Raw genomic sequence first — 13,348 nt, 5'->3', positions numbered from 1 at the left:
AACATGGTAACATCGGAGGTAAGGATTAAGGGGGGCGCAGAATGAAAGCGCACTGCTGCCACCTTCTGGATATTTAATGCAACATTCCTTTTTTTTTTTTTATGTCAAGTCAAAATGCCATAGATTTGCATTTCCTGGAGGAATACCTGTATTTGAAAGGCAGCACTTTACCTTTGGCAAAATCGTCTTGATTTCCAGATGTCCACAATCGTCTGAAATATAAATACGGAAAAGGCCAATCACAATTCAGTATGCACATAAATGTACGAAATACGACCGATCCCAATTCGATATGCGAATATTATTATAACGACGCCACTGTAGTTTACATTTTGAATAAAGTTCTTAAAATGGATGGCCACTCAAAAATGACTATTTTGTCTTGCATTAATGTCACCTTCAATATACACGCAAGCCTGACTATTTTATGGTGCTCTGTTTGTACTTTTTGAGCTAGACAGCCTCAGTCCACATCCGTTTTAATTGTATGGAACTAACAATTGAATTTCCACAGAGAAAATAAGCAAATAATACAGACTGAGAATGACACTAGGGCGACTAAATGACAGCATTGCAATTTTTGAGAGAACTTCTTCAGGTATATTACCAAAAGCATCTACAAAACCAAATAAAATGCCAAATACTGCGGAGTGCAATTTCTTAACAGCGCTGCTTTGCCAGCACTGTAATAACCATAACTACATGATTTCAGAATGAGTTTAATATTATAATATTTTATTTGTATGTATAAAACAGCATTGAGTTTTGACATGGCAGATAAGCAAAGAAAACCCAAGATGAAGCTCCACTGGAATAGTAAATGTCAGTACTCAGCAGGACATAATATGTGGTATTTACTTGACATCTCTTACCTCAGTGCTTTCGTTTGGATAACAAACACAAGGAAGTGAATTAAAGCTGAAGTGTGTAATTTTAATGTTTAAATACTTTCTCCTCCCCGTTAAATATGCAGAGATACCTACTTCTAAGCCATTCATTAACTAAATCCCGCGATGAAAGTAAAACTGTCAAAACTTTGCTGTTTGAGAATCCCGACCAGCCGCAACACTGGCTCAACCAATGGCGAGGTTTTAGGGCGGGGCTAGATTATCGTCTGACCAATGGCGTAAAGGGAGTGTGTCCAATCCCATTTGTGACCCTGGACCACAAAATCAGTCTCAAGTCGTTGGGGTATATTTGTAGCAATAGCCAAAAATACATTGTATGGGTCAAAATTATTGATTTTTCTTTTATGCCAAAAATCATTAGTATATTAAGTGAAGATCATGTTCCATTAAGATATTTTGTAAATTTCCTACTGTAAATATATCAAAACTTAATTTTTGATTAGTAATATGCATTGCTAAGAACTGCATTTAGACAACTTTAAAGATGATTTTCTCAGTATTTAGATTTATTTTTTTTGCACCCTCAGATTCCAGAATTTCAAATAGTTGTATCTCGGCCAAATATTGTCATATCCTAACAAACCATACATCAATGGAAAGCTTATTTGTTCAGCTTTCAGGTGAAAAATTTTGAAAAATTGACACTTATGACTGGTTTTGTGGTCCAGGGTCACATTTGGTGCCGCAGAAAATACATACTTTACTTTTAACTTAGGAATTCATATGGCAACTGCGTCATCTAGCATTGAAAGACCATACACATGCCATGATGACACTAAATACAAAAACATTCAACCAGAGGTTTTATTTTAAAAATTGCTGGCAAGAAAATTGCACTAATTTTCTTGAGGAAAATAAAGACCTAATGACTCTGGAAGCCCAGCTGGGTCCAAGTTTTGAGAATCTAGAACAGGACCAAATATAGTTTACGGTTTCATAACACATGTTTGAGAAAATGCAGATTTTCCAACACATTATAGCATAATCCTACTTGACTGTATCTGAAATAGGTAAAGCAAAAAAAACAAAAACAAAAAAAAAAATCACTTGCACCCAGTTTGTGTACACACTCCAATTCTTACATACAAAGGCCTCATTGGAGAAAATGGACATTCATTGGGTCGTACCATCAGACTGAACTGAGAGAGAGAAGGAAATGCTGGTCGAGCTGCAGTGCAAAACTGGTGAAGATTTGTGGCATAACGGAATCATCCCTAGAGGATCCCAACTCGTTGTCCCACGCACTATAAACGCAAGGCTAAAATCAATATTTGCAGATGTGTCTGCCAAGCTTTAAACGACTGTGGCTGTTCTGAAACACTCAATTGCCATTTTGCCTCCTGCAAATCCATTTTCTACTCATAATTACATTGTAGTGTACTTGACAGGATACAGAAACCCTTTTTGGAGAAAGGCCAAACATATTCTGCTTACTTGGTTACAAGGCTAGCTACTGATTTTATCCAAATGGATGCAGCGACAGAAAAGGGTGACTGATAATTTACACTTAAAAAGCTCTCCCTCCTGTTCAAATGTGCAGGATTGTAGTGTTCCATTATGTATATATATATATATATGTGTGTGTGTATTTATAGACAGCATTCTAATATATTAATATATAAAATATATAATCTAAAATAGCATTGACAGTTTGGCATTTGGAGTCAAAATATAAAATGTTAAAAATACAAAAACAGCCATATTTGACCGTTTTCCTCTGTCCTTAAAAGTGTCTTCAGTGTATACAAGTGTCTGTAGGTTTGACCATTTAAATTTATGTTTGGAACAGACAGTCACATGCCCTGTTCATGCCACCAGCAACTTGCATGTCACCATCCGCCACACTGGTTGCTTGCTTGCTCAGTCTCATTTCTTATTGAGAATAAACTAGTTTACACTGCTAAAATTAACATTCTGGAAAAAATTTTTATTTTTGAATTTAAGTTGTAACAGTGCACTCTGCATCATGTTAAAGATGAACGAGAATCAGTATGTGCTCTTTGTCAACATGGACGGCCATTTATCTTTGCCGAAAGAATAAACGCTTGCCTATTTGGGTCCACATACATTTAATTGTCATACGCATCGTTTTTTAAATGCTGACCCCGCACATAATTAGAGACATAAATGGCTGACTGCAAGGACAAAATTTAGTCAAAATGATTCTCGACTAAAGTTTCTGACTGAAGACAGATTGACATGCTCCATCAGGTTGGTCTAAATTGGACCTGAGCAAATCCCAACACTGAAAATTAATGACTTTGGGTCATTTCAAGTCATCGGCGGCATGAACGGGGCTTTATTCTCAACTCTAGATCGTTCAGAGGTAACACTGTCAACGCTAGCTCCCTTACCAGTAACAACCACAGTCGCTGCAGCAAAGTTCGGGAAACCATAAAGGGTTTGTAGAGCTGCTGTGCTCACTATGGCCTTCTACCATACATTAGCTCATTGTGATATCTCTATCTACTGTGATATCACCTAGACAAGTGTTGAACGCAACAAGACCATATGAAGAGAACTCTTTACATACACTGATGAATCATATACACATAAAACATGTGTTTTACAGGTATATTGGCTTCAGTGTTTTCATGCAGTTTTGTTTTGGAGCCACCAGGACCAGTCGGGTGGAGTAAGATCGCAGTCCAGCCACACCTGAGAGCGCCAAAGCCAGGTGCAGAGAATGCAGTTCATCTGTCCTCTCTTGGCAATATAAGAAATATAAGACCGGGAGAACTGCTTTGTATGCCTTGAGATTCCTTTGTTTCTTTGGTCTCTGAGGATGAACCGTCTCTCTCCGAGCTGTTCCATGCCTTAAATAAAGGGGCCAAAGCCCTCTGTTAATCCTATAGGAAGTCTCAGTGTGCAAAGGGGCCACTCTTAGACTGGCTGAGGACTGCTTCCGAACAAATCCTATTGTGATTGGTCCAAGAGGATGCCCTTCAACAGCCTGGCAGGCCCGGCCCACAGCGTCTCGTCCTCGTATCATCTCAAAAATGTTCTGAATATCAGACGCTGAGTGTTAACTGCTGTTGGGTCCTCCATTTAGGAAGTAGGTTGTCATTTCTCCTTTGCCCTTGACTTTCACAACGCCTCTGCACTCCAGTGTGTAGTTATAGGAGCTGAGAACCTGGTAGAGGTCAGTTGTGACCTGATACAAAGAGAAATTAAGAGCACATGAGTATTTATAAAGGACCGAAGAGTTTGAGAAGAATTGACAGATTTACTGAGGAACAGTATTAAGAACCGCTGCTTTAAAACATATGATTTTGAAACTTGTGAATCCATTAGAATCATTAGAAGTCAGAATCGTGATTCATATATGAATAGATTTTTACGTGCACCCCTAGTTTTCTCTTCCTCTTCTCTAAAGCAACGCAGCTTGGCCTCGCCCCCTTCGCTGCGTGTTCCCGGGGGCGGGGTTTATCTGGGTTCTTGACGTAACGGACCCCGGGAAGTAACTCATTGTAGTCCCTTATCAGTCGTTTTTGTAGGCATTAAACTGCCAGAATTTTAAAAGACGATATCTCCGTTTGCATTGAACTTTCAGCTTCGTAACTTGTTTATGCTCAAACAACATTACACACTAAAGTTAAAAAAGTCAACCACCCCTTTAATCATTTCACATTATGCTTCTGTGTTTAAACTTTTTCAACATCTTAAAACTGTATTTATTTCCAGGGTTAATTTAGATTTTGCAGATTTTTAATGTGGACTCACTCTTTTAGACCCTACATTACATCTAACAGGATATCTGGACAATCATAGCGATCTAGAATGCATCTCACCTGTATTCTCTCAGGTACCCCAGTGCTGTCCATACGGCTGGCTACATTCACAGTATTCCCCCATATGTCATATTGCGGTTTACGAGCCCCTATGACACCAGCCACAACGGGACCTATATTGAGACCTACGGTACAAGGTAATTTATGAGCTCTCATGACAACATGCTTTTCATTTTACAACAGTAAAATATATGGGTTATTCTATGAAAGTAAAGGGACTATTTCATAAAATGAACCAAATTAAAATGATATAGATAAAGTAGCTGATTGGTGGAAATTTAAGAGCGGCTAAGCCAAATCCTTACCGATCTTCATTTTGAAGTTATTGAAAGAGTGTTCATTGATGTACTTCATCTGGTCCATGAGGCGCATAGCATAGTCGGCTAGAGCGCGAATGTGTGACCTTCCTGCTTTATCATAAGTGGAGTCATTAAGCCCAGACGCGGCCATGTAGGTGCTGCCAATGGTTTTGATCTTTTCTAGTTGACGAAACTGATCCTCACTAATGATCTGCAAGAAAAGTGAAATGAGGTTATGACTTTCATCTAGAAATGAGAAGGTAATAAACTTCTACATTTGTAAGAATACAATCAGTTTAGAAAGATGTGAAGATGTAGGTTTCACACACACAGGTTTAAATTGAGACTAAAGGCTTCACACCAAGCACGATAACTATAAAGATAACGATAAAGATACAGATATAGTTCTAAAAATCGTTCTCAATATTAAAGAATAGCCGAGTCCAAACCACAACTATAACGATAAAGGCACAGAGAAACGATATTGTTGGAATCACTTCCAGAACGATTTTTTTCCAGCTGATGAATGATACAAACACTGACAACCAATCAGAATCCATCCTGCTATGACGAGCTCGAGAATTTAAAGCGACAGACGCGTGTGCGCTTAGAATAAACAGACGATATCGTTCGCTGGTGTGGACGCTAATATCGTTATCTTTATAGTTATATCATTCTTGGTGTGAACGGGGCTTAACTATTGCAAAGAAAATTAAAAATCTTTAATGCAAGCACTAAAATACAGTATAAATCTTTTAAAAAAAGTAAAAAAAGTTTTCCATTTATTTATTAATAGATAGTAATAAATAAAAACACATTAATAAACACATACATACATATTTTATGAATAAGACATTTATTTATAATTACTTTAAATTGATTGTTTTTATTATTTTTTGTTTTATTATTATTTACTTGATTGATAGTATTTTCAACACCAACTGCAGCTTTTATAAATAAGGTTTAAAAAACAAATCCCGCACACTATCTATGCAAAAGGTATCAAAATATTTTGATACCTTTTGCATAGATAGTGTGCAGGATTTGTTTTTTAGTTTTTGACCTGGCTGGTCTTTGTCTCCAACGCACCTATCTATTGCCGTCAGGTGTGCGGAGTTTAACTGTTAATTGATGAATAAGGTTTAAAAAAATCAAATGCTAGAAAGTTAGCCAGTTGTACTGTACCGCACTTAAAAGTAGCTTAAAAGCATCACAACAGTTCTACAGTTTGTCAGAAATCGCTGTACCTCATCAAAGTCAGCGATGATCTCGTTGAGTAGTCTCAAGCACTCCACACCTTCATTATTGGCCTCCAGTTCCACATAGAACTCAGAGAAATTGCTGATAGAGGCAAACATGACCGCCACACATTCGCACGACTGATAATACAGCTCGTCATTCCGCCGCTCGCGCGCCAGAAAGTGTGCGGCCACATCTTTGGGCAAGATGTTGTGGAGAAGCCGACGGTTGTAGGCCTGAAGTTCTTCCATCTCCTCCTTCTCCTCTGTGGCCTGTGAATATAAAAAAAAAATAGAGGATGATGCTACAAATAACAGAAAGGTAGAGAAAACAACTTAATAAATGCTGCATTGTTGCAACACTGAAAGCCAAACTGGATCAATATGCAGCTTTACTGCTGACAGCAATATATATAAACATTACATAAATTCACTATTATATACTATACTATTATATACACTAAGGCTACATTTATCTGATCAAAAAAGCAGTAAAAACAGAAATATTGTGTAATTCTACAGTATTACTATTTAAAATTACTTATATATCTATTTGAATATAGATATTAATTATAGTTCAAAGCTGAATTTTCAGCAGTCATTACTCTATTATTCCTTGTCGGATGATACTTCATAAATCATTCTAATATGCTGATTTAGTGCTGCTTTGTACAGTTATGCTGATTTCTACCTATGTATAAGTCTTTAATGTGACTTTTTCAAAAATAAATAAATAAACAACTTCTTACTGACCCCAAACGTTTGAACAGAGGTGTAAGCTACAACAAAATGTTTAAGAAGCAAGAGTGGGGAAATGTATCTGACAAACTGATTTGATGGACAGCAAAACATATTTACCAGGTTTTCACAAAATATCTACATTAGTACAAAGACATGCACAGATAAACACACCTGTAACTTCCAGAGAAAGTCTAGTCTGGCTGTAGACTCCACCTGCTGTGCATGAAGGTAGAGAGCCAGCACAAAAACTGTGATGACAACTGGAGTCATGATCTTTAGAGGAACCCGGGTGTCTATCGCACAGCTGCAACATACAGAGCACTGAGTGTCAACACTTTTCACACCATAAGGCAAACAGTATGATGATCTAAAGCGTTCAAATCAAATCAAGTACATGTTAATCTGTTAACATGATTAATATCACATCACAACTACATCAGGCTACATGGTCACACATTTGATTTATTCCTGTGGTAACAGCAATCCTTATGGTCATGCAATGAAAAGGACATGCTCACTGGCATTTCTTTGAGATCAGTGTCTCGATTTCATTGATTTTATCTTACCTTGTTCCATTAATACACTCTCTGTGAAGACAAAGAAAACGCAAATGTATCAGAGGGATAGAGCACAGCTGACTTTATCTTTAAGATAGACTCAATAGAACTGATAGGACAAATCAGCAAGTAAACACTCAACAGGATTTATTAGTAAGGGTGGTAAGCTAAAGTTGATTGAATTACAGTAATTTTATTAATGTAGAAAACTGATAATGTGCCTACTTATACTACTGGTCAAAATCTGAGGTCAGTAAGATTTTTTTTATATATTATATAAAATAGCATTATATTTTAATAATGCTATAGAATATATGATAGGAAGGATGATGATGATGAGGACGATGCTGATCCAAGACACTGTGCTGCTTGGCTAAAATCTAGATACTCACATGGCATTGGCCATAACCAGTAGGTCCACGTTGTCAAAAAGGCTGACCTCGGGCACCTCCATGATAAGCACATACAGGATCTCAATGAAGAGCATGAGGAAGAGTTTACCAATACTGCTGACCTGTAGGAACACTGAGCAGGCCAGTAAACTGAGCAGCACACATGAAGAGAAATACTGCAGAAAGAGAAAAACATTCAGACATTAGTCTTTCGCGCTCCTCTTATCTTATCCCATATATGATTCATCAAAAGACAAGCATTTCAGAGCAGTGCCTAAAATTGCAGCTATGAAAAATAAATGGAAAGGCCTATCACTGCTGAAAAATATCGACTTGGAACATGGTGCTATGAACTGGTTCAAGCTGGCCCAAACGAGTTAGTAGCTGCTCACTAAATACTTTAAGGAATAGTTCACCCAAAAATGAATATTTGCTGAAAATATACTCAACCCTCAGGCCATCCAATATGATGAGTTTGTTTATTCATCAAAATTTGTGAAGTGAAAAGCTGTGCATTTGTAATCCATCAAGACATTTTGACTTAATTCATAATAACTCTTCCTCCAGTGTAAATGTCCATCCCCTATTGTCCTCTCACATCAAAATCCAAAACATACAGTATTTGTTTAGAACTGGATATTTCTCTCCTGATTCAGACAAGACGACTTTCTCACTGGAGAAAGCAATATTATGGATAGGCGACTTGAATTTCAGCTGGAAACAATGGATCGAAGTTAAAAATAATATTAAATATGGATTTATTACAAACATGCTACTGGAGTCACATGGATTACTTGTGGATTATTTTGATGTTTTGATCTGCTGTTTAGACTCTCATTCTGACGGCACCCATTCACTACAAAGGATCCTTTGGTAAGCAAGTGATGTAAAGCTAAATGTCTCCAAAACTGTTGATGAAGTAACAAACTCATCTTGGATGGTCTGGGGGTGAATACATTTTCAGCAATTTGTCACAAAACTACAAAACTGAACTGGTCTGAGAACAGTGCCACACCTCTGGGAAATTGCAGGCGGGTGACGAGCTGTTGCAGAGGCTGTCCTGAGACCAGAGAGTGTAGTTGAAGGAAGAGCTGCGGACATGCGAAGCATTCACATCACTGGGGTTGATGTTAAACTCTTGCCCTAAACATGTCTTCAGGTCATCCGTACTGCAGGTGAACTAAAGGACAGATGAAAACATTTCTCAGATGAAGGTAAGTGACAGTATTTCATTTTAATTAACCACTACACATCTGTGAAGCACTTCAATGTCAAAAGTCAATTACTCAAAAGCATATGATTTCAGTGTCACCAGCAACATGATTGCAAAACTAAAGATTTCTATTTTTGCAATTCTGTCTTTACTCCTGTAAGTAGTTAAATATTGTGAGACAGATTAAGCATTAGTTGCATGGCTATATGGCTACATAGTTTATGTATCACTAGTGCATGAAATAACTAAATATCAGAGACATTAAGGCACAGAATCCTGAGGTTAAGACTTGTGAGACTCACAATGTTAATGAAAGCGGAGAGAAAGACCAGGACGATTGTAAAAACCCCCACCAGGGTGCTGTTGAGTCTGGACTGAACAATCCTTTTTGACAGAGTTTGCAGAGGCACAGGGAAAAACTGTCAATAGAGAGAAACATGAATTGAGTTTCACAATATTACTAAACATAACTCAATAGTATCTGAGAACGATTTAATGCTGTCACGAAATGATTTTTTTTTTTTTTTTTTAAATAAAAGTATAAAAGTAAACTTAAAATGTTTTTCTTTTAAACTTTGTACTCAAAATTCCTGAAAAAGTATCACCATTCCCACAATAACACTTTGAAATGTTATTAACATTGATAATACAAAATGTTTCTACAGCAATAAATCAGCATAATAGAATGATTTCTGAAGGATCATGTCAGTAATGGCTGCAGGTTTGCCATCACAGGAATAAATTACACTTTGAAAATATATTCAAATACAAAACATTTTAAATTTGAATAATATTTTACAATATTACTGTTTTACTGTATTTCTGATTAAATAAATGCAGGCTTGGTGACATGAGAGTTCATCTGATATATATTTAGTATCGATAAAACACAAGATAAAAAGACCTTATGGATATTGTGGTTTGCAGAGATTTTGCAGAACAGGCTTTTATGAAAGACTTTTTTACGGGTCAGGAAGTTCAGAATCTAATTCCACAGCATCTCTAAGGAAAGACCTGTGACGCCCCTTGCCGCCCATGGAGCAATGCAATGGCAGTTCCACCTCAGTGTGCACAAATGAGTTGCCAGCGCTTTATTGTGTCTCTGGCTTTGCTCTGTGTGACTCATTGTCTCTGGGGACCTGCTCAAAGTTACGCAGCTAAAAGGCCAAAATCAATCAAACCCACTCTGGTTATTTTAGTAGAGAATTTGAAGGTTGATAAACACTTGGATTTAGCAATGATGTGTCTGTAAGAGTGTTAGGAAATGGTCTGTGAAGGACGTGTTAAGATGTATTGTTTTGTAGGGCTGAGGAGGGTCATGTTGCTCAAGGTTTGTCCTCTTTATTCTATAAAAATAATTACTATTATTCAGAATTTCATAATATTGCACTAATATTATATAGGCTAAATTTCGTACAATAACAACATTTCACTTACCCCAAAACAGGAGTAAATGGCTGAGATGAACATGACGGCCATCAGGAGGACGAGGCACAACATATAGAAGCCAACCATCAACCCAGAGCTGCAGAGAGAGAGGAAACCAGGTGAATAGAAAATAACTGTCATTTTAAACAATTATTATATGTCATAATTAACATAGGTTCTAAGGGAGAGGAAAGACCTGCTTTGGCTGCTCAGGTACTAACTGTCTTCACCTTTACAAAGTTGAAATGAATGAAAGCTTCTGTGTATGAAGGCTATGTGACATTCCCATTCAAAATCAAACAAAACCTTCTCTAAGCCTTTAGCTTGTTTGAATGAACCAGAAAACATTTGCTAGGATCAGGTATTTAACTGAAGTGTACTTACTGTGGCACAATGACGATCTGAATGAAGCAGATGAATAAAAAGACGAGGGAGGCGCAGGCTACGTATGCTCCGAACCTGGCGTCTACCTGTTTGGAGTACTGAGAGAAGGTGAGGAAAGAGGAGAGAAAAGAGTGGGGTTACAAATACAGTTCAAATAGCATGTGAAAGCAAGTAGTGTTTTACCGACTGAGGGGAGCGGATGTGTTAATGTTCATTGTTTACTTCAGTTTGTACTGAAAAACCAGGGTTCCCAGTAACAGTTCCTTTAACTTTGCCAGTTCTTTGGGATAACTAGATGATTAAAAAAATTATTTTACAGATATTGCACACACAAAAAGCCATTTTAAGCCCATTAAAGTGTTCAGCCAAAAATTACAATTCTGTCACACTAATCGGGTCGTTCCAAACCTGTAAGACCTTCGTTTGTCTTTGGAACACATTTTGGAAGATATTTTTGATGAAATCCGAGAGCTTTTTGACCCTCCATAGTCAGCAAGGGTAATTAATGACAGAATTTTCATTTTGGGGTGAACTATCTTTTAAAATATTTCAGTATAATTAAAAAAAAAAAAAAAAAATGTGTATTAAAAGTTTTTGCCTGGAAATCACAACTGTAAAATTTCCAAATATTTCCAGGTTTCCACACTGATGGAAACCCTGAACTGTGTAACTCAGTTGCAACTGTGGTTGGTTTGTTAAAAATAAATAAACTAAACTAAACTAACTCCAGTCTTTAGTATCATATTATCCTTCAGAAATCATTCTAATATGCTAATTTGTTTCTCAGAATGTTGAAAACAGTTATGCTGCTTAATATTTTTGTGGAAAAAAACATGATACATTTTTTTCAGAATTCTTTGATGAATCAAAAGTTAAAAAGAAAACCATTTGAGATAGATATCTTTGGTAACATCGTAAATGTCTTAGTCAGCTTTGATCAATGTACTGTAAAACAATTTCTTTCAAAAACAAACTTCTTTCTGACCCCAAACTTTTGAACAGCAGAGTAAATAACTAAAAAATAATATCAAGTATATTTCTTCAAAGACTATGGAAGATGACTGTTCAACAAAGCCTATGGAAGTTAATTGCTTCATTCATGAGCCTAAAAAAGACGTTCTGGACACAGACAATGGAAGCAACAAAAGCAATAATTATCTCCACTACAAACTGGAAGCAAGTCTCTGAAAGAGCAGTGTGATCAGTGCCAGACGTATGAGGACCGACGCACACTAGGCTAAAAGTGGATGTGACTGTAGATGGAGGATGAGAATGCAAAATGCAAAATGCAGAGGAAACACAGAGAAACCTTCGTTCCCCATTACCCTTTCATCGCTATCTTTACAAAGAAACCTTGTCTCCTACGTGTGACAAAAACTCCATCTTTTCTGGGAAAGTTTGGCATCTCTCTGAGGTGGGGGAGGTCAGTGGTGACAAATGCTTTGAAGGTAACACCATAAAATGACTTAAATCACAGTGCAGCATAAAGACGTCAGTCTCTGACTCATTCTGAACCTGGACCTTGAATTTCATTGCCTCTATTCATCTTAGCAGCGTGCCACATCTTTGAGCTATGCTGAATATTTTTTCTGTACAACAGTACTATAATGGACTTCTGATTGGCTCTTTGCCCTATTTTTTGCTATGCAACTGAAGGAACAATTTACCAGTTACATTAACTAATGATCTGTTAAATTGTTAGCTCCTGCTCACAAGTCATGCAATTTACAACGAAATCCCTAGAAGGCTAGATAATGTCAGCTTGATGACGCATTTAAATCAGAAGAACTGGCAACTATACTTTCTTTTTATAAATCATATGCTTAACCATATTTTTTTGAAAGGCATAAACTTACATGGTTTTCAACTGATTTTCAGTGGACAACAATGTGAAAAATGTTCATTTTGGCCTATTCTTTACAAGAAGCGTTCATATAGTGCATAACTTGCATCGACTACTTTTATAGTGGTTTTTTGTGTCATTTTTGGAGCTTGACACCTGTGGTCTTGACAGCTGTTATTTTAGCATTTCTTAAATACTATTTTAGTATTTATTAATATTTATATTTTAATTTTATATTTTTAGTTTTCATTTTAATGTTTTATTCATTTCGTTACATGCTTTTGTCATTTTTGTTAGATTTTTTTTTCTATCTCTATCTAGCTTTATTTTTATTCTAGTAATTTTAGTACACCATCTTATTTCAGTAAGTTGCTATTTTATTTTATTTCATATATTATTTCAACAGATTTTTTTCAATGACTGGAAAAGAGCAGTGTGAACATTTTGCTAAATTTCTCCTTTTTTGTGGTTCACGGAAGAAAAAAAACATTGTGTGGATTAGCATTTGCTAGATCAAGTTGTGGTGTTAAGGTTTATCTTTTCATTGAAGGTAG

The 13,348-nt window shown here is 36.6% G+C and overlaps 1 protein-coding gene across 1 annotated transcript in view; it reads right to left on the bottom strand.

Annotated features, from left to right (window-relative positions):
- Positions 1-1,912: 1,912 nt before the first annotated feature.
- Positions 1,913-13,348, bottom strand: part of adcy5 (adenylate cyclase 5) — a 76,755-nt gene continuing 65,319 nt past the window's right edge. The window contains exons 11-21 of the mRNA XM_058787073.1: positions 10,952-11,049; positions 10,577-10,664; positions 9,442-9,558; positions 8,942-9,106; positions 7,927-8,102; positions 7,544-7,564; positions 7,149-7,281; positions 6,246-6,509; positions 5,005-5,209; positions 4,700-4,824; positions 1,913-4,062 (exon numbers count right to left, since the gene is read on the bottom strand). Coding sequence (XP_058643056.1) covers positions 3,934-4,062; positions 4,700-4,824; positions 5,005-5,209; positions 6,246-6,509; positions 7,149-7,281; positions 7,544-7,564; positions 7,927-8,102; positions 8,942-9,106; positions 9,442-9,558; positions 10,577-10,664; positions 10,952-11,049 — 1,521 coding nt within the window. The 3' untranslated portion in view covers positions 1,913-3,933. The remainder of the gene's footprint in view (positions 4,063-4,699; positions 4,825-5,004; positions 5,210-6,245; positions 6,510-7,148; positions 7,282-7,543; positions 7,565-7,926; positions 8,103-8,941; positions 9,107-9,441; positions 9,559-10,576; positions 10,665-10,951; positions 11,050-13,348) is intronic.

This window comes from Onychostoma macrolepis, chromosome 09 (genome assembly GCF_012432095.1).
Source record: "Onychostoma macrolepis isolate SWU-2019 chromosome 09, ASM1243209v1, whole genome shotgun sequence".
In the NCBI taxonomy this organism is placed as follows: domain Eukaryota; kingdom Metazoa; phylum Chordata; class Actinopteri; order Cypriniformes; family Cyprinidae; genus Onychostoma; species Onychostoma macrolepis.
The sequence above is the reverse complement of the archived record's forward strand: the minus strand, read 5'-3'. Positions and strand labels throughout refer to the sequence as shown.